This window comes from Mirounga leonina, unplaced genomic scaffold (assembly GCF_011800145.1).
Source record: "Mirounga leonina isolate KUSES-001 unplaced genomic scaffold, KU_Mleo_1.0 Mir_169, whole genome shotgun sequence".
NCBI lineage: Eukaryota > Metazoa > Chordata > Mammalia > Carnivora > Phocidae > Mirounga > Mirounga leonina.
In genome coordinates, this window is record NW_023270431.1 from 4,145,155 (window position 1) to 4,171,812 (window position 26,658).

General features: G+C 36.2%; 1 protein-coding gene across 4 annotated transcripts in view; it reads left to right on the top strand.

Moving 5' to 3' along the window:
- ROBO2 (roundabout guidance receptor 2) overlaps positions 1-26,658 on the top strand; it is a 586,782-nt gene that overhangs the window by 416,927 nt on the left and 143,197 nt on the right. For all 4 annotated transcript variants that reach the window (XM_035015144.1, XM_035015145.1, XM_035015146.1 and 1 more), the window contains exon 5: positions 11,921-12,059. In XM_035015144.1, the coding sequence (XP_034871035.1) occupies positions 11,921-12,059 (139 nt within the window). The remainder of the gene's footprint in view (positions 1-11,920; positions 12,060-26,658) is intronic.

Below are 26,658 nucleotides of genomic sequence, written 5' to 3' on the forward strand. Positions count from 1 at the left end.
TTAGAAGTCATTGAAATACCATTTAAGTCTCTGTATGGATACACACACACACGTGTATACATACACATACACATATACACACACATACATATGTGTGCGTATGTATCTCTGTCTTAAAAGATTTAACTATTGTTGATATTATGTGATTTTTTAAAAAGATTTTATTTATTTATTTTTGAGACAGAGAGCATGAGTGTGCTAGTGGGTAGAGGGGCAGAGGGAGAGAGAATCTCCACCAGACCAGCAAACTCCCTGCTGAGCAGAGCCCAACATGGGGCTCAATCTCATGACCCTGAGATCACGACCTGAGCAGAAATCAAGAGTCAGATGCCCAGCCAACTGAGCCACCCAGGCACCCCATATTATGTGATTTTTTTTTGAAACACAAGAGATAAGTGTGATTTTTAAATAATTTTTTGTGCCAGCAAAATTATCTTCTGGTTCTATGAATTACGGTAAGATTTTATTGATGGTCATTACTGCAGAACATGTTTGAGGGTAGCATCAGAATCCTGCATCCTTTCTGAAAGAAATCTCTTTTGCAGTTTGAGATGTGCCATCCCGTGGTGTAATGGGAACGCTACTATGCAAAAGAGCCATATTATGATTTCTATTACATTTAGAGTGTTAAGATGTGCTTTGTGAATATGTACTCGAGTGCAGGCCTCTCTTTCCAATCACTTTGAGTACCGAGTAATCTTTGGTAATATTCCTTATAGATGCTAAGCAGCTTGAAGTCCCAAATGACAGAACCAGGGGAAATCCCATAATTCATTAAAGGAATTGAATAGTAAAAATAAAATTGTTCAAAGTATGCATGTAAATTTCTGTCCTGCAGAGCTCAGACAAGTATCAGTTTGCCCTTAAATTTCATGCAGTCAGCCTTAAGAGTCTCAAAATGTGTTTCACTCCATAATGAATAAAATACAGTTTTGCCTGGTTAGATATAAAATTAGTGGTCACTGAACATTAGCATTGAAAACCCGCAAGTACAGCTGTTCTATTTAAAGAAACACTCATTACTATTTTTCTGTAACTGCCACAAGCTTTGGAACAGAAAAATGTTGCATTGTAACAGTACATACTGCCTTCAGAAGGAAACTGAAAGGGTTTAATGTCATTACCCCAGCAATTAGACTTACCAAAATGTGACTGTGTTATGAAATATTCACCCTACGTTCCCTAAAGACGTGACGAGAACTACAGGAGATCCTTAAATATGTCAGGAGTTACAGTGTTACTTCTAAATTATTTTGAAAATAGCTATAAACCAAAAAGATTGAATTTGTCTAGTGGCCATACCTCTGGAAGAATTGATTTAAGAAGCTGAGAACATTTATCTGTTGGTGTAAACTAGTCAGAACCGACCCAAGGGGTTATAAGTACAATATTAAGTTGAAGAAAAAGACCGAAAATCTCCATTACTGACGAAAACAACATCCAAACCCAGAAATAAAATATAAAATCAGTAGTGATTGTCCAAATCAAGGATGTGACCAGGATTGCATGAGAAAGATCCCTTCTGTACTTTGCTCAATTCTGAGAGAAAAGAACTAGGGTGCTATGAATAGTGGGGGCTTCTTTATGTTATTTTGGTGCTTTTGTGTCTAGTACATGTTTTCTAATAAACTTCTTTATATTTCATCGTTGTTAGATATTAGTATTTCTGACCTAGGGTTTATAAACGTATAACTGGCTACACTTTACCCCTCCCTCCCTCCCTCTCAATTTTATTTTCAAGGAGCAGCAATTCTGCTTTAAATAAAAAATTTGGCTACTATAACCCCTCCGTAGCTAACAGAAAATTTTTACTTGTCCTTTGCAACTCCATCTTTAAAATATGTTATACAGAAAAAGTAACTGATAATATTAATTGTTCAAAAAGTATAATTCACTTCTAAATGGCAAGAAAAACAGCAAAAGGAGTAATAGGTCACGGCTAATACAAAAGCCTTTGGTAAGTATTTTGGTTCTTTAGTAAGTAGGCTTGAACTTAGAAGGGTTTTTTTTGTTTTTTGGTTTTTTTTAGTTTGAAAATTGTAGCTTATATTTTAAAGATCTCTTACGTAGACAGAGAGATCAGTGTAACTTCATTTTCAAAATGTACTCTGCCCTCCGCCATGCATCATTTATCCTGTTTGTCCTTTAATATTTGTTGGCCATACATAACAGCTTAGTTAAGTGGGCAGTACCAAATCTAAAATTAAGAGGTAGGCATCATAGTGTTAATGGACACTAAAATCTATGGCACACTCCAGATGCCTTCATAAAGAATACTCCCTAGGGCGCCTGGGTGGCTCAGTTGGTTAAGTGACTGCCTTCTGCTCAGGTCATGATCCCGGGGTCCTGGGATCGAGTCCCATATCAGGCTCCCCCTGCTCTGCGGGGAGCCTGCTTCTCCCTCTGCCTCTGCCTGCCACTCACCCTGCTTGTGCGCGCTGTCTATCTCTCTGTCAAATAAATAAATAAAATCTTTAAAAAAAAAAAAAAAGAATACTCCCTAGCACTTTACATATGTTAATTAACTTCTAAAGATCCTGAAGTCAGAGAAACTAGAATTACATAATTAAATTTCTAATTATGGGTAAGTTTGGGCTATCTGTTATCCAAAATTTAACTATCACTTAAAAATAACAATTTTTTTCCAAATGATTTTTATTTATTTATTTTTTTAAAGATTTTGTTTATTTATTTGAGAGAGAGAGAGAAAGAGAGAGCATGAGAGGGGCAGAGGGACAAGCATACTCCCTGCTGAGCTCAGGTCATGAAATCATGGCCTGAGCCAAAGTCAGACACTTAATCCACCCAACGACCCAGGTGCCCCTGAAATGATTTTTATTTTTTATTTATTTATATTTTTAAAAGATTTTTTTTTTAAAGATTTTATTTATTTATTTGACAGAGAGATAGCGAGAGCAGGAACACAAGCAGGGGGAGTGGGAGAGGGAGAAGCGGGCTTCCTGCCGAGCAGGGAGCCTGATGTGGGACTCGATCCCAGGACCCTGGGATCATGACCTGAGCCGAAGGCAGACGCTTAACGACTGAGCCACCCAGGCGCCCCAATTTTTAAAAGATTTTTATTTATTATCTGAGAGAGAGCGTGCACAGAGGGAGAGTGAGAGGCAGAAGCTGATTCTCTGATGAGCAGGCCCAGGACCCTGAGATCATGACCTGAGCCCAAGGCAGAAGCTTAACCGATTGAACCACCCAGGTGCCCTGTCCCCCAAATGATTTTTAAATGTTTATCAAAGGAATCCATGAAAAAAAGATTTCATATGTTACATTTCCAATAGACATTAGAAGTATTACTATACTTATAACGAAACACAGAAATATCTAGCCCTACCCCTCCTTCCAGTACACACACACACACACACACACACGCATGCACATATTCCTCATCTTTGAGCATTTCTACAAGCCTGTTTTATCTTTTTCTTATGGGATTTATTTCCATATTTTTAAATATGTCCTTATTCTGCAGTTTTATATATTATTTTGGCTTTCTATTTGTAAGACGATGATTTGGCCCACTTATATCCCCTTTCCCACATTCTCACCTCCACTCCCCTTCTATCTGTCCTTCAGTGTATTGACTTTAGAAACATTGGTTATATTAAGATTCAGAATGAGTTATTATAACCATGTAATTATGGACTGAGCTTAGTGTTATGCTATTACGATGGCATTTCTTTTCTGGCACTTATTTGTTCTTCTTTGAGTTAGTAATAAACCTATTTTTTTTTTCTTTTATGTGTGTTTGTCTACATCCGTCATGAGTTCTTGAAACCTCTAATGGAAGGTTCGAAATCCTCTAAATTCTACTTAGCTATTAAGTCCCCCCCACCTTGCTACAGCCTTCCTGGAGGCCTCAGACCTCCTGCCAATCTGACTGGGCTAGTTTAGATCTACTCCAGAAGCTCATGCTGATATTTATTTCCCCTTTTCTCTCATGCTGGATTCTGTTTCCTGCACCATGCCTTTGTTTCTGTCTTGGTTAAGTCCTGTGTCAGAAGAGTGTCTCTCTCCTGCCTTCTCTTTGACTGGCGCCTAGAGCAAATAAGGGCAAAATGCATATATTCTTTCTGAAACTTAATTGATACTTTGGCTGGTTATAAAATTCTAGTTTACAAAAGCATTTCTCAGGATATTTAAATCACCACTCTAAAATCATTCAGCTTCTGCTTTGGCTCTTAGAAGTCTACTGGGCTTCTGACTCCTATGTGGTCAGTTTTCTCTCTCTTTTTTTTTTCTCTTTCCAGTTTTAGTACTGTATCTTTATTCCAGTGTTTGAAATGTTTCAATACTATGCCTTGGCTTGGCACTTTTTTTCATTTTACTGGCTGGACCCTTGGTGAGCAATTATAATCTAAAAACTCTCTATCTAAATAATTCAGGGAGTTATCCTCTCCCATCTTTTTTATTCAGTTTATATGTCAAACATGTATTTGTTAATTTGATGTTAAACCTCCCAGGTCTTTCTTTTCTTTCATTCTTCCTTATTTATAATATTCTGTTCTTGTTTCATGGATAGCTTAAATTCTCTTGCATTTTAGGATTTTACTAACCCTTTTTTTTCAAATAAAATTTTCTTGTGATGTTTCCTGCTTTTATTTCTTCTGACTTCCTCCCCACACCCTTCCCTACGTTGTTCTATCTTTTACACTGGAGGCTTTCTTCAAATGGCAAGTGATCTATTGTTGTTCATACAAAAAAAAACTATCGGAATCTCTGTGTCAATTGATGGCTTTCATGGTAGGGTAATCCAACTGGGAAGTCGCCATTTCATTGGAGATGAGTACAGAGGGTGGGGCTGGTGATGCTGATTTTCAGTTATTAGAGGAGAGATTATAGGTGGTAGCCTGAATGTAGTTGAGATACTGGGAGACAAAGCTATGAGAGAAGAGAACCAACTCTTAGAAATATCCAAGTTTTGTTGAAAACCTGTGGCCTTCATGTAAGAATTCCAAATATAAGTCATCATTAAAATCAAGATTTTTGAGAGTAATATAGTTCTTTTAAATAATACTTACTTATAGACTTTAGAACAGCAAATTATTTTTTATCCATTACCTCATTTAACAAACATCTATTGAACACCTCCTATGTGCAAGGCCCTGTTCAAATATTTAATAAAGTAGTAAGATGAATAGACATGTGCCCTGCTCCCAGGGGAACTTTTGCATCACGTTATGAGCAATAGCATGAAACTTTGCCTCTAAAATATGGTGAGAGAAGCATTTTCCCCTCCGAAAACACTTACCTATGTTTGTCTTTGCCTCACAGGATGGTTTCTCTCAGACAAAGAAAATTCTTGGCAAAAAAAGAAATTAATGCAGCCAGGCTTAATTTAATCACATTCACACAGACTGATCATTATCATCCAGTCTGTTTTGGAAGGGCACAATAATTCACATTCAATGGCTATCATAACCCCGTCCCCTCATGCATGCCCAGTTAAATAAAAAGAGACATACTAAGGCTAGCCATCTGACTTTCCGATTTAATAGACACCATAGGGTGGCGAGTACTTCGGGGTCAGCTAAAGTTAAAGATAAGGTTTACAAGCACTGGGTAGCTCTACTGTCCTTTTATTGCATAGCTTTGGTTGTATTGGACTTAAAGGACTTAAAGGACTCTACCTACATAATCATTGCTGCAACACCGCTTTCCAAATGTCAAACAAAGTTTATTTTAAAAATTGTTAAGATGATCCTAGTTATAGCTGTCATGACACAGCCATTGCCAATTTTATAGCCATAGTCAAAGACTGCCTATATTTGAGAAAAGAAATTTGTTCACTGGGGATTTAATTTCCTTCTTTGTCACATGTAAATAAGAAACTTAAGAGATATTATGCAACCGCATTTCAGACTTACTGTATTTTGTATGAAAGTGAACATTTTGTTTTCTGAACATTATTGGCATAACTATAGTGAGACTTGGCATTTGATTTTATTGCAACCACACACAGAGTTGCGTTTTCCAGAATGCCAATTTGAAACTAAATTGACCTGACTACTTGAAAGCTGTACTTTACATAGTACCACGCTGCTAAATAACACTACTGTCTCAAGAGAGATTAACCTTGTAAGCAAGTTATGCAGGTGATTCCAATCCATTTAATCTCACATTTTAAAAAAATGTTAATTGTATTGGCAAAGACATTGCCTCCGATCACTCCATGGCTATGTAATTAGGGATCAGGGCATTCGGAGGGACTCTAATTGATAAGCAGTCAGAAAACAACCCTTGAGATTTCTCCCCCTGATTTTCAATATGTGATCAGACATAAGGTGATAACATGGAAAAATCAGTGACCTTATTTTACATGCCTCAAAATTAAGTTTGCTTATGATTTAGTGGTTCAAGATGTTTTCATATAAATTTATTTTAATTGCACAAAGCTTCATGGAGTACAAACTCCATGGGCATTAGTGGGTATCGAATGTGATTACTCATCAACTTACTCTCTAATCCTTCTAACTTTACATTTATTTGCAGATGATTTTGACACAAAATGGTAAACCCCAAGACCTTTCCTTGTAATTTTTGCAATTTGTGTCTGAAAGAGGCATGGCTTTATGTTAGCTCATGATAATAGTGGCGAAGCCTTCAAAAATGTGTTTTCTACCTGGACAAATTCTTTATCTTTAATATTCATGTTTCTGGTTCTCAGATTTTCTGGGAATAAAGTCTAGTTATGGAAACTGGAAAATAATTCTTACAAAAGACGTATTTCCATTTAAATAACTGTTAGGCACACCTACAGTTTTTAACAAAGTGTTTTTTTGTAGGTCGTTAAAATTGAGGTAGAAGGTGATTTTAGTATAATTAGCAGAAAACAATTAGAATAATGAATAATATAATTTAGAGATAATTATTGTAATGGGTGCTATGGAAATTCCCAGAATAATACTTTAAAAGTTATGACCAAACTCTAATGTATTAGTAAATGTCAATGTCACTTTGTTGGAAGGTACAACCAAAGATACTCAAGTATAAAACCCATCTTGATGTGCCCTATATATGTGCACATGACTTTTATCTGGCTTGTTCTTTGCATTGTCTTTTCTTTTTTCTTTCCTATCAATTGAATTACATTTTCCATCATGAGCCAATGTTAGGCTTCCAAAAATTCTATACCACATACTCTCCTGTGGTTATCTAGTTGCTAGGCAGCTAGACTCTGCTTGAGGGCAGAAGGGAATAGTGAAAGTTCATTGCGAAGTTGTCCACTCCTGCTGAGTTCATCAGAACAACAGCGGGGGAGCCTATATCTTCCTTATTCTTGAAATTATAAATTAGGTTCTTCCACGTGTCTCCATACAAAACAGTAGGGCTTAGAACACATATGATAGCCAAAAAACCCTCAAGGATCCTATGGTGTCCCAGGATGAAGAGACAACTTTGCTTTTAGTAACTTTGGCTTTGTAATGAGTCTAATGTAAAGTTTACCCTTTGGATTAATTACATTCATATGTTGCAATTTTGTGACAGGTAACATGTTAAAGGAAGCATACAAAAACTTGGCCTGAAAATATTCATGTGTGTTTTAATGGAACTAGTCTCACATACTGTTATACAATTTACTTTGTAGTTAGCATCATGCCATGAAAATTTTCCGTGTTAGATAGATGATAGACCGACAGAGGTAACTTTATCATTCCCATGACTTACTAGTTTTGCAGTGTATGAGTCTGCCACAATTTTTCCTAAAAGCACCCATTTTCCAATACTGCCAGTCTTGCTGCAATGATCCTATGTAATTCTTCTTTTTTTGTTGCAATTATTAATTATCAAAATTATTATTCTGTTCTCCAATACTCTCACACTTTCTTTTTTTTCTTATTGATCATTAATGTTGGCATGTCCATCTTATTCCTGATTTTAGTAGGCATGTTTTTAGCATATTACTTTTAAAAAGAAGTTTTGCATTTAATTATTTTTTTTTTCATTTTGGAAATACTTTATTTTTTTTAATTTTTTATTGTTACGTTAATCACCATACATTACATCATTAGTTTTAGATGTAGTGTTCCATGATTCATTGTTTGTGCATAACAGCCAGTGCTCCATGCAGAACGTGCCCTCTTTAATACCCATCAACAGGCTAACCCATCCTCCCAGCCCCCTCCCCTCTAGAACCCTCAGTTTGTTTTTCAGAGTCCATCGTCTCTCATGGTTCGTCTCCCCCTCCGATTTCCCCCCCTTCATTCTTCCCCTTCTGCTATCTTCTTCTTTTTTTTTTTCTTAACATATATTGCATTATCTGTTTCAGAGGTACAGATCTGTGATTCAACAGTCTTGCACAATTCACAGTGCTCACCATAGCACATACCCTCCCCAGTGTCTATCACCCAGCCACCCCATCCCTCCCACCCCCCACCAATCCGCAACCCTCAGTTTGTTTCCTGAGATTAAGAATTCCTCATATCATTGAGGTCATATGATACATGTCGTTCTCTGATTGACTTATTTCGCTCAGCATAATACCCCCCAGTTCCATCCACGTCGTTGCAAATGGCAAGATCTCATTCCTTTTGATGGCTGCATAATATTCCATTGTATATATATACCACATCTTCTTTATCCATTCATCTGTCAATGGACATGTTGGCTCGTATCTTCATGTTTAAGAAGTTGTTTTCGGTTCCTTTTTTATTCATTTTTTTTTAAATCCAAGAGCTTTTCTATATCTACAGATATGATCATGTTTTTTTTTTTCTTTTCCCTTATATTATGTAAATAGCCTCCTTTATCTTCTTAATTAGGAATGCATTTAACTTCACGTAACAGAAACCTGACCACTATGGTATAAGCATAAGGTGCTCATTTTTCTCATATCTACCATTTTTTTGTGATGAAAGGGTGTACACACACATCCACACACACCCTATATCCATACTTTACCTGCCAATCTGTTCCAGTTTGCTAAATAGAAATAAGGATCTTTCTAAACTTTTCTTCTTCAACCTCCACATCTGATTGATCACTCAGTTCTGATATCTCTTCATTCTGTCCCCTTTTCTTTTCTTTTTAATTTTATTATGTTAATCACCATACATTACATCATTAGTTTTTGATGTAATGTTCCATGATTCATTGTTTGCGTATAAGACCCAGTGCTCCATGCAGAACGTGCCCTCTTTAATACCCATCACCAGGCTAACCCATCCCCCCCACCCCCCTCCCCTCTAGAACCTTCAGTTTGTTTCTCAGAGTCCATCGTCTCTCATGGTTTGTTCCCCCCTCCAATTTCCCTTTTCCATATCCAGAGAACCACTGTATCAGTCGAAGCTGAAATAATTTCTTACAAAAACCATTTGACCTAATTCACTGCTTCATGTTTCTCTTCTAGCTCATCTTTCACAGATCTGCCAACACAGTCTTTTCCACATGTTATTAAAAATGTTGCTTCTTTATTTAAAATTCTTCAGGAGCTCTCTTTCACTCTCAGGGCAGAACTCATATTCCTAGACATGGCCTGTAAGGCCCTTCATGGTCTTGCCATTCCCTATCTGACTAGCTTCATCTCCTACCACTTTTCTGATGAAGCCAAGCTGCTGGCTGTTCGCCAGCTACCAAGCTCAAAGCCTGACTTAGGAAAAGCTGTGTTAACGTGTGCGAAATGAATGAGCGATAGAGGGAATGACTTCTCTCTATACACTAGGTTGTAGCACAACACCCCCATTAAAATCCAAGTGGGCAGCAAGAGTCTACTGACAGATGATTTCTCAATCTCAAGCCATATTAGCAGTGGCTTAGCTCTCTTTTAACTTCGGGTTATCGCAGCTTTTAGATGAATTGGATGAACGTCCCCAAGTGATTGGAAAGAAAAAGTTAATCCTGCTTTCTGTGCTAATGATTCATTTGTGCTATTAGCATTCCAAGCACTCATACAGAGATATTGTACTGATCCTGTTATCTATTTGATGCCAGAAACAATGGCTCAATATCAACCAGCCAGTGCTAAAATAGTTGTTTGGAGTACATAGTATCCAGAGTTCAAAAGGATAATACTAAATCGGGGCACCTGTGTGGTTCAGTCGGTTGAGGAATCGACTCTTGATTTTGTCTCAGGTCATGATCTGTGGGATCGAGCCCCAGTTCAGTCTCCATGCTCAGTGTGGAGTCTGCTTGTCCCTCTCCTCTGCTCCTCCCCCACTCGTGCTCTCCTCTCTCTCTCCCTCTCAAATAAATAAATACAATCTTAAAAAAAAAGGATAATACTAAATCATTCCATCCAACATGCAGATTTATTCTGCTGTCTTTGGAGGAGGGGGCACTTAGCTGCTAATTGATTCTGACTACCTAAAATCTTTAGGAGCAAACTTTTTTTTTTTTCCGCTCCAAGTTTTTATGGATTATTTCTAAATTCTGCATTAAAAAAGCTCTCCATGAAAAGTTCTATTTGCCTGTTTTACAGCTTGGGATTTTGAGGTCTCAGAGTGCAGATACGTAAGCATATGCAGGTTGCTAGTTTAGAGAAAATTTTGATCCATACTGTCAGCTTCACTGTGGAGGGATGGAGTTGTCTTCCTTCTGAATGCCAATGATTGTTGACTTTACTGCAATACAAAATGTCTCTTGCAACTCACACATTTATTTTATAAATATAGATCTCTATTTAGACAATAAAATTATATACTTCCATCCTATACTCTTAATATATGCTATTTGAAGTGATAAAGGTTTCTAGCTAAATATGTTTCAGTTTTGTACCACTTGTTTGACATTTTTGAATTGGATTTGAAACTAAAGTCTTAAGTGACTAAATATGGCCATATGGCCAGATAAATTGTGTCAATTCCCAGTGGATTTCATCTTTCTTTTCCCTGACTTCTCTTTCTACCTCAGTGAGTAGCACTATTGGACTGCCTATGATTTGAAGACATGTGCTAATAAAAACTTAAATGGTAATGTTTCCATTATTAAAAAAGGGAAGAAACTAGACAAGAAGTTAAAGTGCTTAGAGATTTGTAAAACAACTGTTTGTTTTATATTTCTCTGAGATGGTAAGATTTTTACGGACAGGGATTGATTGTTTCCTAGCGTTATGTAGAGGGGTGCTGAAATGGAGAGTAAGGAGGATAGGTGCAAAGTAACAACAAAAATAAAGGGTGGGAAAATGAAAACAGAATACTAGAGAAATAAACATAAAAGTTAAGTAAAAAAAATTCTGGAACACTAAGAAGATAATTGGAAGTGGCCCTAGAAAATTATATATGACACTAAATAGTTTACAATAATTAAAAATAACAGTGTTTTTTACTTAAGAAAAAAAAAATCAGATTGACAGCTTTTTTATTTAAGAAAAAATAAATCAGAGAGGGAGCTGTCCATACATGAAGTGAAAACATTCATGGAAGTATTGGGTCCTCGTGAAATGATAGCTTATGTGGGAAAATTTAGGTAACACTGATATGTGAGAGCACAACTTTTTTGTTTCTCTCGCATTATTTTTTTCTTTTTTTTAGATTTTATTTTAACTCCAATTAACGCTAACATTCTTGATGGACAATTAGAATTAGTTTCCTTTTTGGTATTTTCCATCGGTCTCAACTTCTAATTCTCCCGCTCAGCCATTGTGATAGATTAAATTAATCATTTTTACCTCTGTCCTTCTTTCTGTGGAATTCAGTCTTCAGATTTTTTATGACAGGATTTACATGATTTAGCTCAGGAATTCATTGAAAAATCAATTTAGTATTTTCCAAAAGATTGTATAGTGTTATATACAAACCATAGGTAACTTCTGTATTCCAAAATATTTTATTTTATTCAATTACATTGGATTCATAAGGTCTTATCAAGACATAGTTGAGATACGGAGTTACGTTCTTTTCTATAATATACTTAAAACATGCACAACATTCATTTCATTTTACCATTGTTGCTTTTTTTTTTTCTTCCTAAGAACGACCCACATTTCTCAGGAGGCCAATTAACCAGGTGGTGCTGGAGGAAGAAGCTGTAGAATTTCGTTGTCAGGTCCAGGGAGATCCTCAACCAACTGTGCGGTGGAAAAAGGATGATGCAGACTTGCCAAGAGGAAGGTAAGAACATCATATGGGTGGAAAATTGTTAGATAATCATTGAATAATTAGAAAAAAAGACATCCCGATTGTACCACCAAACACTCTTATATCTCAGTGTATTATTTCCAAACATATGATTTTTACATATGCAAGCCACGTAGCTGCTGTTAAATATACTGAAGTCCTCCAGGCTTTTAAGGTCACTCTTTCATGGAATTTTCACATAAATGCCGATCCTCCACTCCATCTACTATCCCCAACTATCAAAGATGCCTGAGGTGGCCCCTTCCAGGTCTGCCATTCTGCTCGTGGTGAACTCTGACTACCTAGCCCAATTGCCTCTAACTACTGCTCTGTTGTGTGATACTTCCCCGCACACTGGATACTGTCTGCCTTGTTTGGTTGTCCAGAGCATCACTAAGCAAAGGCTGCTGCACATAGCTGACTCTAAGGTCTGGAGTAAAGCAGAAGTTTCGTGCAACACAAGGCGGAAAAAGCAGCAAATACTTGACATCACTATCCAGACAGGGAATATGTCACTTAGGGACCGTCTGTCACTTTCTCAATCTCGATCTCTTCATGGAGATCTTTTCCTCCATCACTTTTCTAGTCTTCCTATCACCAAACCCCCAAACCCAGTCAGTCAACTCTCTAGGGGAAGTCCAAAAATGCTTGTCATTCTTTTATAAGAATATTTTTTTTGTTGTCTAAATCTTTCTAAGACCTTGCCCTTTTTGACCAAATGAATCATTCAAGTGTTGTTTTTTTTTTTTCTGTATAATGAGCAAGTCTAGCTTTTTTAAAAAGATTTTATTTATTTAAGACATACACAGAGAGAGAGAGAGAACATGAGCAGGGGGGAGGGACAGAAGCAGGCTCCCCACTGAGTAGGGAGCCCAACACGGGGCTCTTGATCCCAGGACTCTGGGATCTAAGATTTGTTTTGTCTTCCTCCTAGTCTTACCTTCTGAAACTATACCATCACACCTACTACAATCATCGTCTGCGTAAGATTTCACATTTTGCCTTTTTTGTAATTTTTCTTTAAAAAAAGAAAGAAAGAAATTAGGTTTCATTCAACTGAAATTATACATGCTTTCACAGATATCAGTTGCCTTTTATCTGCTCTCACTAGCAACTGCTATGGATACTTTTCTGAATGTATGCATTCATTTTAAAATCTTGATTTATTTATCCCTAAGCCCCTGATACTATATTTTCTAAAGTTGTATCATCAACAGCACTGGCCTGAAATGGACCAAACGTTTTAAATAGTCAGTGAGAGGTTCTTTGCAATCTATAGGAATAAAACAAGTGAAACTTTTAATTTGGTTAGTTTTTCATCATCATAATAGCCTGTTTCCTTTGTCACTTTGCTGTTAGACATCTAGTTTTAAAGGAGTGTTGTTACAGGAGTTTGTGAATGTTAGGTTCTTCAAGCCTTCTCAGTGGAGAAGCAGGTTAAAAAGCAAGAAGAGTTTATGGAGCTGAGTTATTAGTGTCTATCCTCTATGTATAGTTAATAATTTTCCTCAAGTTTGAGAGCACTTTATGTGTAATTTAAAAATGTTGATGTAAGATTGAGAGATGAATTATATAGTAAAATTTGGCCTAGTATAGATGAAGGTTAATTTTCAGTTACTGGGAGTAAATAGCCTTGTTCATTTTTTAAAAGATTTTATTTAATTATTTGAGAGACACAGAGAGAGAAAGCAGGAGCAGGGGGAGGGGCAGAGAGAGAAGGAGAAGCAGACTCCCTGCTGAGCAGGGAGCCAGACGCTGGCTCCATCCCAGGATCCCAGGATTATAACCTGACCCGAAGGCAGATGCTTAGCTGACTGAACCACCCAGGCGCCCCAGCCTTGTCCATTTTTTAAAAACAAACAATCAGACTTTTATTTTGGACTATTTTTGGCTTTACAGAAAAGTTACAAAGATAGTACAGAGAATTCCCATATACCTGATACTCAGTTTTCCCTGTTGTTAACATCTTACATTATGATGAAACATGTGCCATTCCTAATGAACAAATGCTAATACATAATGATTAAAGTTTTTACATTCTTTTGATTTCACCTGGTTTTCCATTAATGTCTTCCTTCTGCTCCAGGATCCAATCTAGTGTATTTAGTTGGGATATTATAGAATATTGCATTTACTTTTCATGTTTCTCCAGTTTTCTCTATCTTTCCTCCATCTTTCATTGTTTTTCCTCAAAATTTCATTGTTTTTATGATCTTGACAGTCTTAAGGGGTACTGGCCAGGTAGCCTATAGAATGTTCCCCAAACTTGAATTTGTTTCATGTTTTCTCATGATTAGACTGGATTTTGTGGGGTGTTAGGGAAGAAAACCACAAAAAATGCCCTTTTGTCACATGATATCAGAGGTTCCATGATATCCATAGGACATCCCTTATGATCCTGCCATTTTTAATCATTAAACAAGATCCAGTTCACAAATGTTTCAAAAATGGAAAGTTGTACGAGTGTGTTGCATTTTAATGGGTCTATGTCTTTGAATTAAGGTAAAATAAAACTTAATCAAGCCCAGTTTGATTTCCTAGATTTCTCTAGGTGTTAGATCATAAGCCTTACACCTTTAGTTGCCACGATATTCTCCAATCTTACCAAATTCATTGGCTTCAGAGTTCAAATAATAAAAATCAAAGAACAGTATGAATATTACATGTTTAGAATGGATAATAGAAAGGCCTCTAAAGACAAGGTTGAAATTTTGAGAAATCTTACCTCCACTAACTTTCCCTAAAACATTGTCATAGGTTTCTGGCCTCTTTATTTTTCTATTACTGGCATGATACTACTACAGTGCTTTGTGTGACCAGCTAAATATTTTTAAAGTATTAAGCAAATGGAAATGCTGTGTAAGCTTTAAGCTGTATGTTAGAAAGGCTTAAAGTAAGGATCAGTGCAATATAGAAATTGAGGTCAATATTTTTATCATGATAGAAGCCATGTACTTTTTCTTGAATTCTCAATCTTTAAACGGTATTTCAAAGAAGCTTATTCATTCTTAGATTTGTATGCATTAGCATAAGCTTCACTTATGCATAATGAGGGAGAAATAGACCTCTTTACTTGGTGAGGAATAACAGTAATGACTTTTAACCAAACATAGCCTAAATCAACAACATTGATTCTATTACGTTATTTAAGTCTCAGACTAGGGAGATGGCTATTGTTCTTGTGAAGCAATTGTGTGAAGTGGTGTGGAGGATGACATTTCTTTGGCTTAACATTTAATGCAATTTGAATAAGGTTTGTGTAGTGGTTCATGCTTAACACATTTATAGTAAAGCTTTGTAGGGCAGCTGCATAGCCTGTAATTACTATGTAAGTAATATGTGACTATTTTTCTTTCGGAGACAAGAAAAGCTTTTCAATTCAAGTTTAAATTTATGAAATGCTGTGATAGCTATTTAAACCTTCGACACAGAAGAAGATATCTGTGCCAAACTTTCAGAAACCAGAGATGAATTAAGGGCGTATGTTTTTTATCTTTACTGTGAAATTATTATTTTTTTTTAGTAGTACTCATATACCTCTTTCTTTGATTTAGCCTTTAAACTCCTGACCTTTCCCAGTAACTATCTTTAATAAAATTAAAATGTACCCTTGGTGAGTTGTATTAAAGACATTTTTTGATTAGATGAGTGTTTTGGTGAGGTAGGAAAAGTAGCAATTCCTAAGGCTAGCAATAACCCTAATGCCCAACCAGGGAGAAGATGGCTATTTTCCATATAACAAGGGCACAAAATAAGAAGGAGCCTTCACCTTATTACATACTCCTGTCAAAATGTTAATTGTTTGCTGAAACTTCTGAAAATGCTACTCTTTCAGAATTGAAAGTTTTGGGAAGAAAAAAATAAGTCACTCTTTTTATTTGTGACTTTGTCAAGTATCAATATCTTTTTTCCAGAGGGTCTCAATATATGTATGCTCAAATAAATGAACATCAACTCATCTATTAGGGGCAAGAATTTTACATACCAATATGAAAATAAAGTGGGTAGAGGGAATAAACAGAGATAAGGGGAAAGAGGGGAAAGATTTTATTGTTTATAATGATTATTTTTTTAAAAACACAGGTTTTTGTTTTTGTTTTTGTTTTTTTAAGCATAATTTAAATTGTAGAAGATACCCTTTCGGAATCATGTACATTTATTAAGTGCCTACTATATTTATAATGCTCACTGATAGTCTGTTAAAAAAAGTCATTTAAAGCAAGATAATTATACTGTTATTGGTTGTTTATTTTTTATGTTAACCAGATTGGGTGATGTGGAAAAGTATTTTCATACACAATACATTAAAGAAAGTAAGGACTAAAATAATCTTCATTTCTTCCTTGGGTACCACATCTTTTTTCTCAGGCAAACCTAGAACTTTTTGCTAATTAATACTCTTTTTTTTTTTAAGATTTTTATTTATTTATTTGACAGAGAGACACAGCGAGAGAGGGAACACAAGCAGGGGGAGTGGGAGAGGGAGAAGCAGGCTTCCCGCAGAGCAGGGAACCCCATGCGGGGCTCGATCCCACGACCCTGGGACCATGACCCGAGCTGAAGGCAGACGCTTAACGACTGAGCCACCCAGGCGCCCCGCTAATTAATACTCTTTTGATGGCTAGTGCCTTCAGCACATCTTTCCACAAAGTGTTTCATATGATAAAAGTTGCCAGTATTTATAATACTAAGATGATGTTTCATCTTATGCTATGTTCCATCATACCATATGGATAATGCATATTTTTATATCAAAATAAAAATACACGTGTATATATATATATATATATATATGCAATATACATATGTGTCCTGAAGCTCTATGGAAAATACCATGTATTAATGTGAAAGAAACAGAATATAATAAATTTACAATGAAACAAATAAAAATTAAATTAAAATACACCAATAGTACAATATTCTGTTCGACTGAATAAGAGTGAAGAGCATAAAAATATCCCATCTCAGAAATTAGTTAAGGAGTAGTGCTATTAATCTAATTGTAATTTCTTATGTGGGCCTGTCAGTACAGATTGTTTCAGTTAATCATTGGCAGTCTTTTAAAGAACTGCAAACAGGAGATTTAACATCCTTCATCATTCATATGATTTTGTTATATCACCATATAGTTAGCTCTGTGATTTTTTTATTTCATTTTTATTTATTTTCTAAACCAACTCTAAAATGACACTAACTTTCTTCATAAAGATCTAGAGTACAGAAAGGAATGTTCATAATAGCTTGTCAGAGCAAAAAGGAAATAAAATATGCCATTTACATTCTTATGTAGGCCTACAAATTCTAAATGTGGTTGATGGCTTGCACATAGTGGATATAATTCATGAATATTTCATAAAAATAGAAAAAGGACCAGAGAATAAGAGTCTATTTTAAGAGAGATTTTTTAGAGTTCTTCATTCCGTGAAATGTGGGATTCACATAAGTACATGAATCCTTAAGAAAAGAAACTGAATAGAACCACTTATAATTCTCTTTTTTTTTTTGTAGCATTTTTACACTAAGTGGCTCTTTTCACTTAGCCCTGGAAAATGTTCTTATATTAATTGTCTTGAAGCTCCATTGTTTAGAGCACGTGCTTCTGGGATGCAGAGATGCCGAACAGGTGCTTGGCCACCCTGCTGAGGAGATAGGCCTTCTTGCCTATAGTGTGAGCTTCAGGGACATGTGGTAATTTGGGCTCCCGATAAATAACCACGCTGATTAGGTAGGCTGGTCAAGATCGGTCAATTAATTTTTTTTTTTTTAAAGAAGGAAAAGAACTGAAAGCAGGAGAAAAGCAATGTATATAAAACATGATATGTGACATCCGAAAAGTGGATTGGTCCCTAAGGTTTAGAAATATAAAGAAAAGTATCAATGAATACTCTTATGATTCTTCAGCTATCCAGATGCCTTAGCCATTTCTGGCTGGAAAAAAAAGTTAGAACTACATGCACAATTACCGAGAGGCCTTTTAATATAGCTACAAATAGCATGAAGAATATTTAGGCCATTGCCAGAGATGTTAGACTTTAGGCTTGTTCTCACACTGTTCAGTCATTTATCTGTTTAGTTATACTCCCATGTCCTGGAAATGGTGTTTGACAGATTTCTCTACCACTAACTAGGAGTATGACCTGGAAGAAGCTATTTAAACTGTATTTTACATCCTGAAGAAATGGACCAGCAGTGCTATGGGCCTAATGACTAACCTACACTTTGATTCATTCGTACAGGGTGAATAACTATGCCATCCACTCTAACTCAAAGGGTTATTAAAATGATATAACTAATTCAAAGCACTGTAAATACACATAACAAGTGCTCCAGTTTTATAAATCCAGCTGATTGATGGCATTTATTAGTTATATAGAAAACTGTAAGGGAAATATAGTAAAGGTAAAAAATATAGAGTATACAGTTTCTATGGATACTATTTCTTTGGCCAATTTCTATAGAAACACATAAAATCCTATTGATTTAATAAGTATCCCTTTTGCTTTTAAATCATATAGATTTGTTTATAAATGTTGCCAGCCAGTTTGCAAAGCCTGAAGATTATCACCAATTTTTCTACCTTTGGAAGATTGTGCATGATCCAGATATTTTATCGTAGCCCCAGTTGGATAAGATATCTGGGTTGGGACTTTCAAATTTCACACATTATACTATATCATTTGTCTGCTCATAATAAGAAAACCATCACTTTTGTAAGAAGATTATGAAAAAATAAAAGCAAGTATTTTTGAAGAACATACTATTTGTCACATGCTTTCACATGTTGATTATATTATTTTCAGTAGTGTTCTAGAATAATATGACTCCCCATTTGAGGGATATGGAAATAGAAGCTTAAATAACTTGCTTCCAAAGTCACACATATTAATACATGTTAGGGCCAGGACTTGATTTAGAATCTGTCCAGCATAAAATATGTATTTTAAACTAATGGGCTTTGTAATTATGTGATTATTAATTGTTTATGGACTTGAGCCACTTATAGATTTTATATTGAGATAAAATTTTAGATGATCAGTTAAAAACACTGTATTATGAATAACTTCATAGGGATACCATACAGCATTAATGTAAAGGGTAATTTTTAGACCAATTTCATAAGCCACACATAAAGTGTCTTAGTGTTTTGAAAATCTAAATTTGGACCAGGTTAAAGTTACTTTGTTGGAAGTTGAAGATATAGATTTTGTTTACAAACAGGATTAATTAACAACTTTCAGAGGGATGCCAAAATGGTACTTTCTCTGTGTTTTCATCAAATAGGTGCTAATAGTTGCTGTTAGCACAAAACTAATTGCCACTTAGATTGAGGAGTGCAAGTTGCCCCATCCTGTGACCACATTGGCCCATCTGTTGAGAATCTCAGCTCAGGAACAATGCAGGAACTGGCATCCAATTTGGGCTCTGGCCAGTGGTCAACTAACAATCTGGGACACACTTGGAATATGAAATGCCTCAAAGTCAAAGATGTCCATTAACTGGCAGCTCTTCTTGTGTTGTGTTGAGGCAGAGCCAAGACCAGGTGCCAGTTTGCAGAGCAAAAGGATCCGCCTGAGTGCCACCTGTCGTTGGCATATGGGTGTTGTCCAACATAGGAGCCACAGCAGGTTTGTTTCGTCCATCAAAGTGTAGCATGTTCGAGAATTCACCAGACGGGGTCAGGACTACAGCAACATTTTCCTTAGTCCAAATTATAGGACAAGTCAAAGACTTACCAAGACATAGTCACTGTATCAAGCCACAGGTGGGTATATTGGATATTCACCGTTGGAGACACACTTTCTAGTACCTAGATTCTTACGTTAACTGTAAACAAATATAAAAAAGGAGAAAATTCTTTAACTGACCACGTTAACACAAATCCTTGCCTTCATATGACAATTTGTGGTTAGAATCACTTAGATGATTTTTAATCACCCAGGGGTTTTTCTTAAGATATACTTCTAATTGATTTTTGCTGTTGTTGTTCTTCTTAATAAGTTGTAATTGCAATGTGGGCCTACAAGGTAAAGTTGAATCTAGGAGATTAACAATCTTATCCCAGCTCTGCCAAAATGCATCACGCTGTTTTAAATAATTTACATAATATGTTGAGTACCAGAGTCCACACCTGCAAAATGTGTAAGTTGGATTGGATGGCTTCTGTGCCTTTAAGTCCTGAAATGGTATGATTCTGTGAATGGCAGTAACGCAGAACATTTTAACAAGGATAATAACACATTTTATAGGAGGAAAAAAATCCAGAAATTTAAAATAGATGGACCTAAGGAGGAAAAGTAAAAGTACCATATACCCATATATCATTGACAACTACTTTGTATGTTTTGCGTATATCCTGTCAGATTTTTATGCACATCTGGGCATATTTTTTAATTCAAAATTGCCTTTGACCCTAAATGCTTATTTAGGTTTGTCTAGGAAAAGGCTAGTATTGATTCAAAAGACTTGTTTGTAATGCATTTTCCTTTTCTGTAAATGGAATATTAATAAATTATGCTTATATTGTGCTTACTCTATACCAGACCTCCTCTAGGCATTTAACATTAATACATTTATTCTTATGGCAACCTTATGATATAAATGCTATTATTATTTCCATATTACAAATAAAGAAATGAGACACAAAGAGGCTAAGTATGACAAAGTCAGTCATCTAGTAAGGGATCTAGGATGTCTGGCTGCAAAGCCCACACTCATGACCACAAACCAGAGGTGCTGGGTGGAAACAATTTTTTCCATTCTCCATTTAGGATTAAAGATTAGAAAAAGACAGTTTAGTAAATGCTTGCCTATCAGATGGTCACAAAATACATCGGTGTAAAGAAGTACATATGAATGATTTATAACCTTTATCATAATGGCACTTACCAGTAATGTGTATCATTTAAGTATGCATGATTTAAAAAATTATCATTACTTCCCACTGCCCATTGAAACAAAGTTTAAAACAATTCTGTCTTTATTATCATAGAATATTTTAACTTAATATATTCTTGTGTTCTTCTTTAGATTTTATTTATTTATTTATTTATTTATTTATTTATTTATTTATTTATTTTAGTGAGAGAGTGTGTGAGCTCAAGCATGAACAGGGGGAGGGACAGAAGGGGAGGGAGAGGTACAAGCAGATTCCACACTGAGCGGGGAGCCCAGTGTGGGGTGAGACCCTGAGACCCTGAGACCCTGAGACCTTGACACCACAACCCCAAGACCGCAACTGAACAGAAACCAAGAGTTGGATGCTCAACCAACTGAGCACCCAGGTGCCCATATTCTTGTGCTCTTCTTAACACTGTTTCTGAAATGAAAATGAAGTCCCTGAGAACACAAAAGAAGCTAAAGAAATACTTGCTGTGAGAATTAAATAGTAAAAAGTATATAAATCTAGAACCAATGACTTTTCTAGAGCGTGATAATTTAATTCACCTTTTCATCTGCATCACCTAATGGCACTCAGACAATGGTTGAATTTACTACAAGAGCATTATTTTATATGTTCTTGATAATATTTGATTATCGACAGTTCTACGGATAGTTACGAATTGACTGACAGAACTGAGTTCTAGACTTTATATTTCCTAAAGTGTGGGGCTATCATCATCACTATTATTATTGTTACAACTATTATTATTTCTCATAATGGTCCTTCTGGAAAAGTTGCTGCTCAACCCAATTATTCAAGTCAACTGGTATGAATTGAAAGAGAAAGGAAAATGGAAAACACAAAGAATAACTTGAGACCTAGGATTACAATAACATGATGAATGAGAGTTATATTTTTGTTAGTGTGTGAAAGAGATACAGTTGTCAGAGATAAGAGACAAAAAACAAATACTTTCAAAGCATTGTAAGATTATATCCTACTCCATAAAGTCGAATCATAATTATTGGAGAAATTTACTTTAGTTGGTGCATAGTATCAACTCATTGGAGTTTCATTCTCAGAGGTCATATTTGGCAGTGGGATTGGGGGGGTGGGTTGCTGCCGTTGAGACACAGTGTACCTTTGTCAAGAAATTAAAGTACTAGAAGTCTCTTCTGAGAAGGTGGTTCATGATATAAATCTATGTGGTAGACCTGTGACAAGATCTCAGTGTAGAAATTTTACCAGTCATTCTTATGATTATTTTGACTATTAACAATTATAAAAGTTACTGTAATACCTTTCAACTAATTTCATTGAATGTATAGGTGTTTGGAGCCTTTATAAAGAATATCTGGTTAAGTATTCTGCATCACTGCAATTCACGTAACAAATGGCACTTGTTATAAAAAATGTTTGATGAAAACTATAAATATTTCATCCATTAATCCACACTTTCTAAGAGTTTTGTTCAACATTTATACCACAAATAATAGAAACAAAAAAGTTGATCAGGACTCTTAACTGTTATTTGAGAAATTCTGTAAAGAGAGAGAAAGAAAATATTTTTATCCTACTGTGAGCACAATTTATAGCAAGATGTCGGTTCTCTCAGAGGAATAATAAAAATCTCTAATGTAGACTAATAAAATATTACATTTCAAAAATTCAAAAATAATCATTCATAGTCATTGGACATTTTTAGTGTTGTTAGTGCAACAGATTAAAAAAAGATGAGTTTGGGGGCACCTGGGTGGCTCAGACGTTAAGCGTCTGCCTTCGGCTCAGGTCATGGTCCCAGGGTCCTGGGATCGAGCCCCGTGTCGGGCTCCCTGCTCCGCGGGAGGCCTGCTTCTCCCTCTCCCACTCCCCCAGCTTGTGTTCCCTCTCTCGATGTGTCTCTCTCTGTCCAAATAAATAAATAAATAAAATCTTAAAAAAAAAAAAAAAGATGAGTTTGTTCTCAAGGATTTTAACAGAAGATATGTAAAACATTAAGGCAAACTTTATAAAAAGTATGATATATAAGATTCTTCAGGGTTTCAGAAAGGAAAAGCTGTTTTAGTCCCATGTGACATTAGAGATGGGTCTGAAAAGGAGAATAGAATTCTCCTAAGTGGAGCTGCAAAGAATATTCCAAGCAGGATGGGATATTCCAAGCAATATGGAAGCAGGATGAAAAACATTTGGTGGTAGAAAGTATAAGCCAATAATTAGTGGTCCATTGTGCGTGAAGTGGAGTGGAGTGGCACTTAAGGTCAACAAGGTTAGTTGAGGCTTTATTATGAAAGCCTCTAATTCCAAATAAAGTGTTTATACTGAACACACTATGAAATGGGGATTCACTGAAGCACATTCAATAGAAATGTAGCTTTGTCTCTATGTTTAAAAAATTGATTCCCATATTTTATGTGGGAGAGTTTGAAGTAGAGAATGTTTAGAGGTAGGCATGCTTGGGAGGAAGTTGTTTAAAAGGTAGTTAGGGGACTCCAGTGTGTTATTTCATGTAAACATGCAAATATGGATGTTAATGCAACTAGAAATAACAAAGAAAAGCTTTTCTTTATTTTAAGAGATCGATTATATGTCAGGATTCATGGGAAAAGAGGGGATAAAAGTAATACTAAGGTTTATAACTTGGATGATGGGTATTATCTTTAATAAATATGGAAGTCAAAAGATTTGTTTAACCCAACTGTTTGTAATCACATAATATCATATGTCACTGAATTCAGGCTGGAATTGTTTGCAAGATCCAGCAGTACTTTTTCTCTGAGTTAAGGAGAAAAAATTGCCAGATCATATATGATATGTCATCTATGGAAAATGATTCCTAATGTCAGAGTTGTTACAATAGGAAAAATGTGTATCTTAAAATTGATTCAGGGCGCCTGGGTGGCTCAGTTGGTTAAGCGACTGCCTTCGGCTCAGGTCATGATCCTGGAGTCCCGGGATCGAGTCCCATATCGGGCTCCTTGCTCAGCAGGGGATCTGCTTCTCCCTCTGACCCTCCCCCCTCTCATGTGCTCTCTCTTTCTCATTCTCTCTCTCTCAAATAAATAAATAAAATCCAAAAAAAAAAAAAAATTGATTCAGGAAGGGCGCCTGGGTGGTTCAGTTGGTTAAGCAACTGCCTTCGGCTCAGGTCATGGTCCTGGAGTCCTGGGATCGAGTCCCACATCGGGCTCCTGGCTCGGCGGGGAGCCTGCTTCTCCCTCTGACCCTCTCCCCTCTCATGCTGTTTCTCTCTGTCTCTCTCAAATAAATAAATAAATAAAATCTTAAAAAAAATTGATTCAGGAAGTACTAGCTAATTTTGCAAACGCTTCACATGTAGAAAAATCATTAAATCCTCACAATTTTCTCATGAAACATGTATTCTTATTCTTATGTTACCAAAGGAAGAATTTGAGGGGCAAATTCAAGTGGTAGAGAGTGATTTGAACCCAACCAGACACTCTAGCCTTAAAGTCCATTCTGTAAACTGCTACACTGAAATAATCCATCTTTTTTTTTTTTTTAAGATTCTATTTTTAAGCAATCTCTACACCCAACCTGGGGCCCAAACTCATAACTTCAAGAACAGGAGTTACATGCCCCACCGACTGAACCAGCCAGGCACCCCTAAAATAATTCATCATTAAATGAAATGAAATGAAATTATATTATCACATCATACTATATCATATAATATTATATTCATTTATTTTAAGTAGGGTCCATGCCCAGCATGGAGCCCAATGTGGGGCTTTAACTCACAACCCTGAGATCAAGACCTGAACTGAGATTGTCAGCACTTAACTGACTAAGCCACCCAGGTGCCCCAAAGGAATTTGTATTAAGATTATAACAAATACTGTATTTTTAAAAAATGTTTTTTTTTTTTTAATTTATTTGAGAGAGAGAGCACAAGGTAGAGGGAGAAGCAGACTCCTTCCTGAGTGGGAAGCCAGTGTGTAGTTCAATCCCAGGACCCTGGAATCATGACCTCTACTGAAGGCAGACACTTAACTAACTGAGCCACCCAGGCGCCCCAGAAACACTGTATGTTTTTGAGGGCCCACTGGTTTTATGCTAGTTATAATTAATCTTCCCAACAGCCTTGAAGTATGAATCCCCATTTTAACAGTGCAGGAAACTGAAGCTTAGGGATAATGAGCATCCTTGTGCTCAAGGTCACAGGACCTGTGGGTAGCAAGGCAGGATTCTAACCCCAGGTCTCTCTGACATGAAAGCTTGCACTCATTTCCCATTTTGGACCTGGAATACCCTTCATTCCATGTTTTACTGAACGGCCATTAGCTATTTTGTGGTTTTTTAATTTTGTTTTCTTTTTTGTTTTTATATTTCTGTGTAACTAAGAGAAAACAGTGTTAATCTCATTATTGTAATTTTTTATTTCTCTGTCTCCCAACTCCCCTTGCCATATTTATCTTCAGTCTCAAATATCCAGCCCTATATCTGATAATGCGGTGCTCACCAGATAGACATTTAGTGCAGTGGTTCTTAACTGAAGCTAGTTTTGCTTCTCCTATTCCCAGAGGAACATTTGGCAATGTTGGGAGACATTTTTGATTGCCACATTTGGGGGATTCGGTGCTACTGTTATCTAGTGGGGAGAGGCTAAGAATGCTGTACATAGCAGACTAGACACAGGACCACTCCCACAATAAAGGATAACCTGGCCCAGAATGTCAGGAGGACTGAGGTCGAGCAACCCTGATCTAGGAGAAAAGATGAAGTAGACATTTCTTACCTGAACGCTATTTTATAGGATTTTTATTTTTTGTTTTATAATGTTAGGGCAAAAATAATAGAGTATAGTTCAAAGAAACAGATTTCAAAGTCTTTCCTATTGCCTTAGCTATGAAGGTTATATCAGTGAGATAGATGGATAATCCCATGGCTGGATTTGACAGAAATATGTCATCATCAAATATTGAGAAGGTCCTTTGGTTCACTAATGAGAAGGTCCTTTGGTTCACTAATGACTTGAGATGAATGTATATTTTTGCATATTTTCTAGAATATATGAGGCATGAAATGTTTCTTTATATTTCTTGCTCATTAAATAGTTGCTGAATTGATAAAACTAGTTAAGAGTAGCTTAATTAGAGAAGTGTCTGAACCTTCTATTTTCAAATATATCTAGCAACCTACACGTTAAGTGACACACTTAATGATGACAAGTGCCCCCTGTGTAGCTGTGTTGAATTCCTAAATTACTCCAGAAACATATTTCATGAGGAGATTTCTGTGGGCAGAAGAAGAGAGAGAGCCTTGTGAATCTTCCATAGCACAGTCCAAACTGAACTTCCTTCTGATAATGCAGAGCAACCCTGCCCCTCCCACAGCTAGTGCTCACTTCAAACACTAATGGAGTCTTCTGGAAGTTTATCCAGTAAGGATCGCAAGGCCACTAAGTAGATGACACATTCAAAGATTCATTTCACTCTGAACTCCCAATCCCTATTGCACAGAGTTTATTCTCAGTTCAGGAGAGTACAAGAAAGGGAACTGCCTTTCAGAAACGTCTGCTCTGAGCTGTGGATTTTGTGGATTGTTGTGGGTTTAATCCCTGAAGTCCTTTTCTAACTGAATTTAAAGTTGAGATTAATTTCTAACCAAACACACAACTATGAGATAGATCCACTTTTACAAACCTGATGTTACAATTCCTAGTCCTATTGTAAAACCAAATTGTTTTAAATG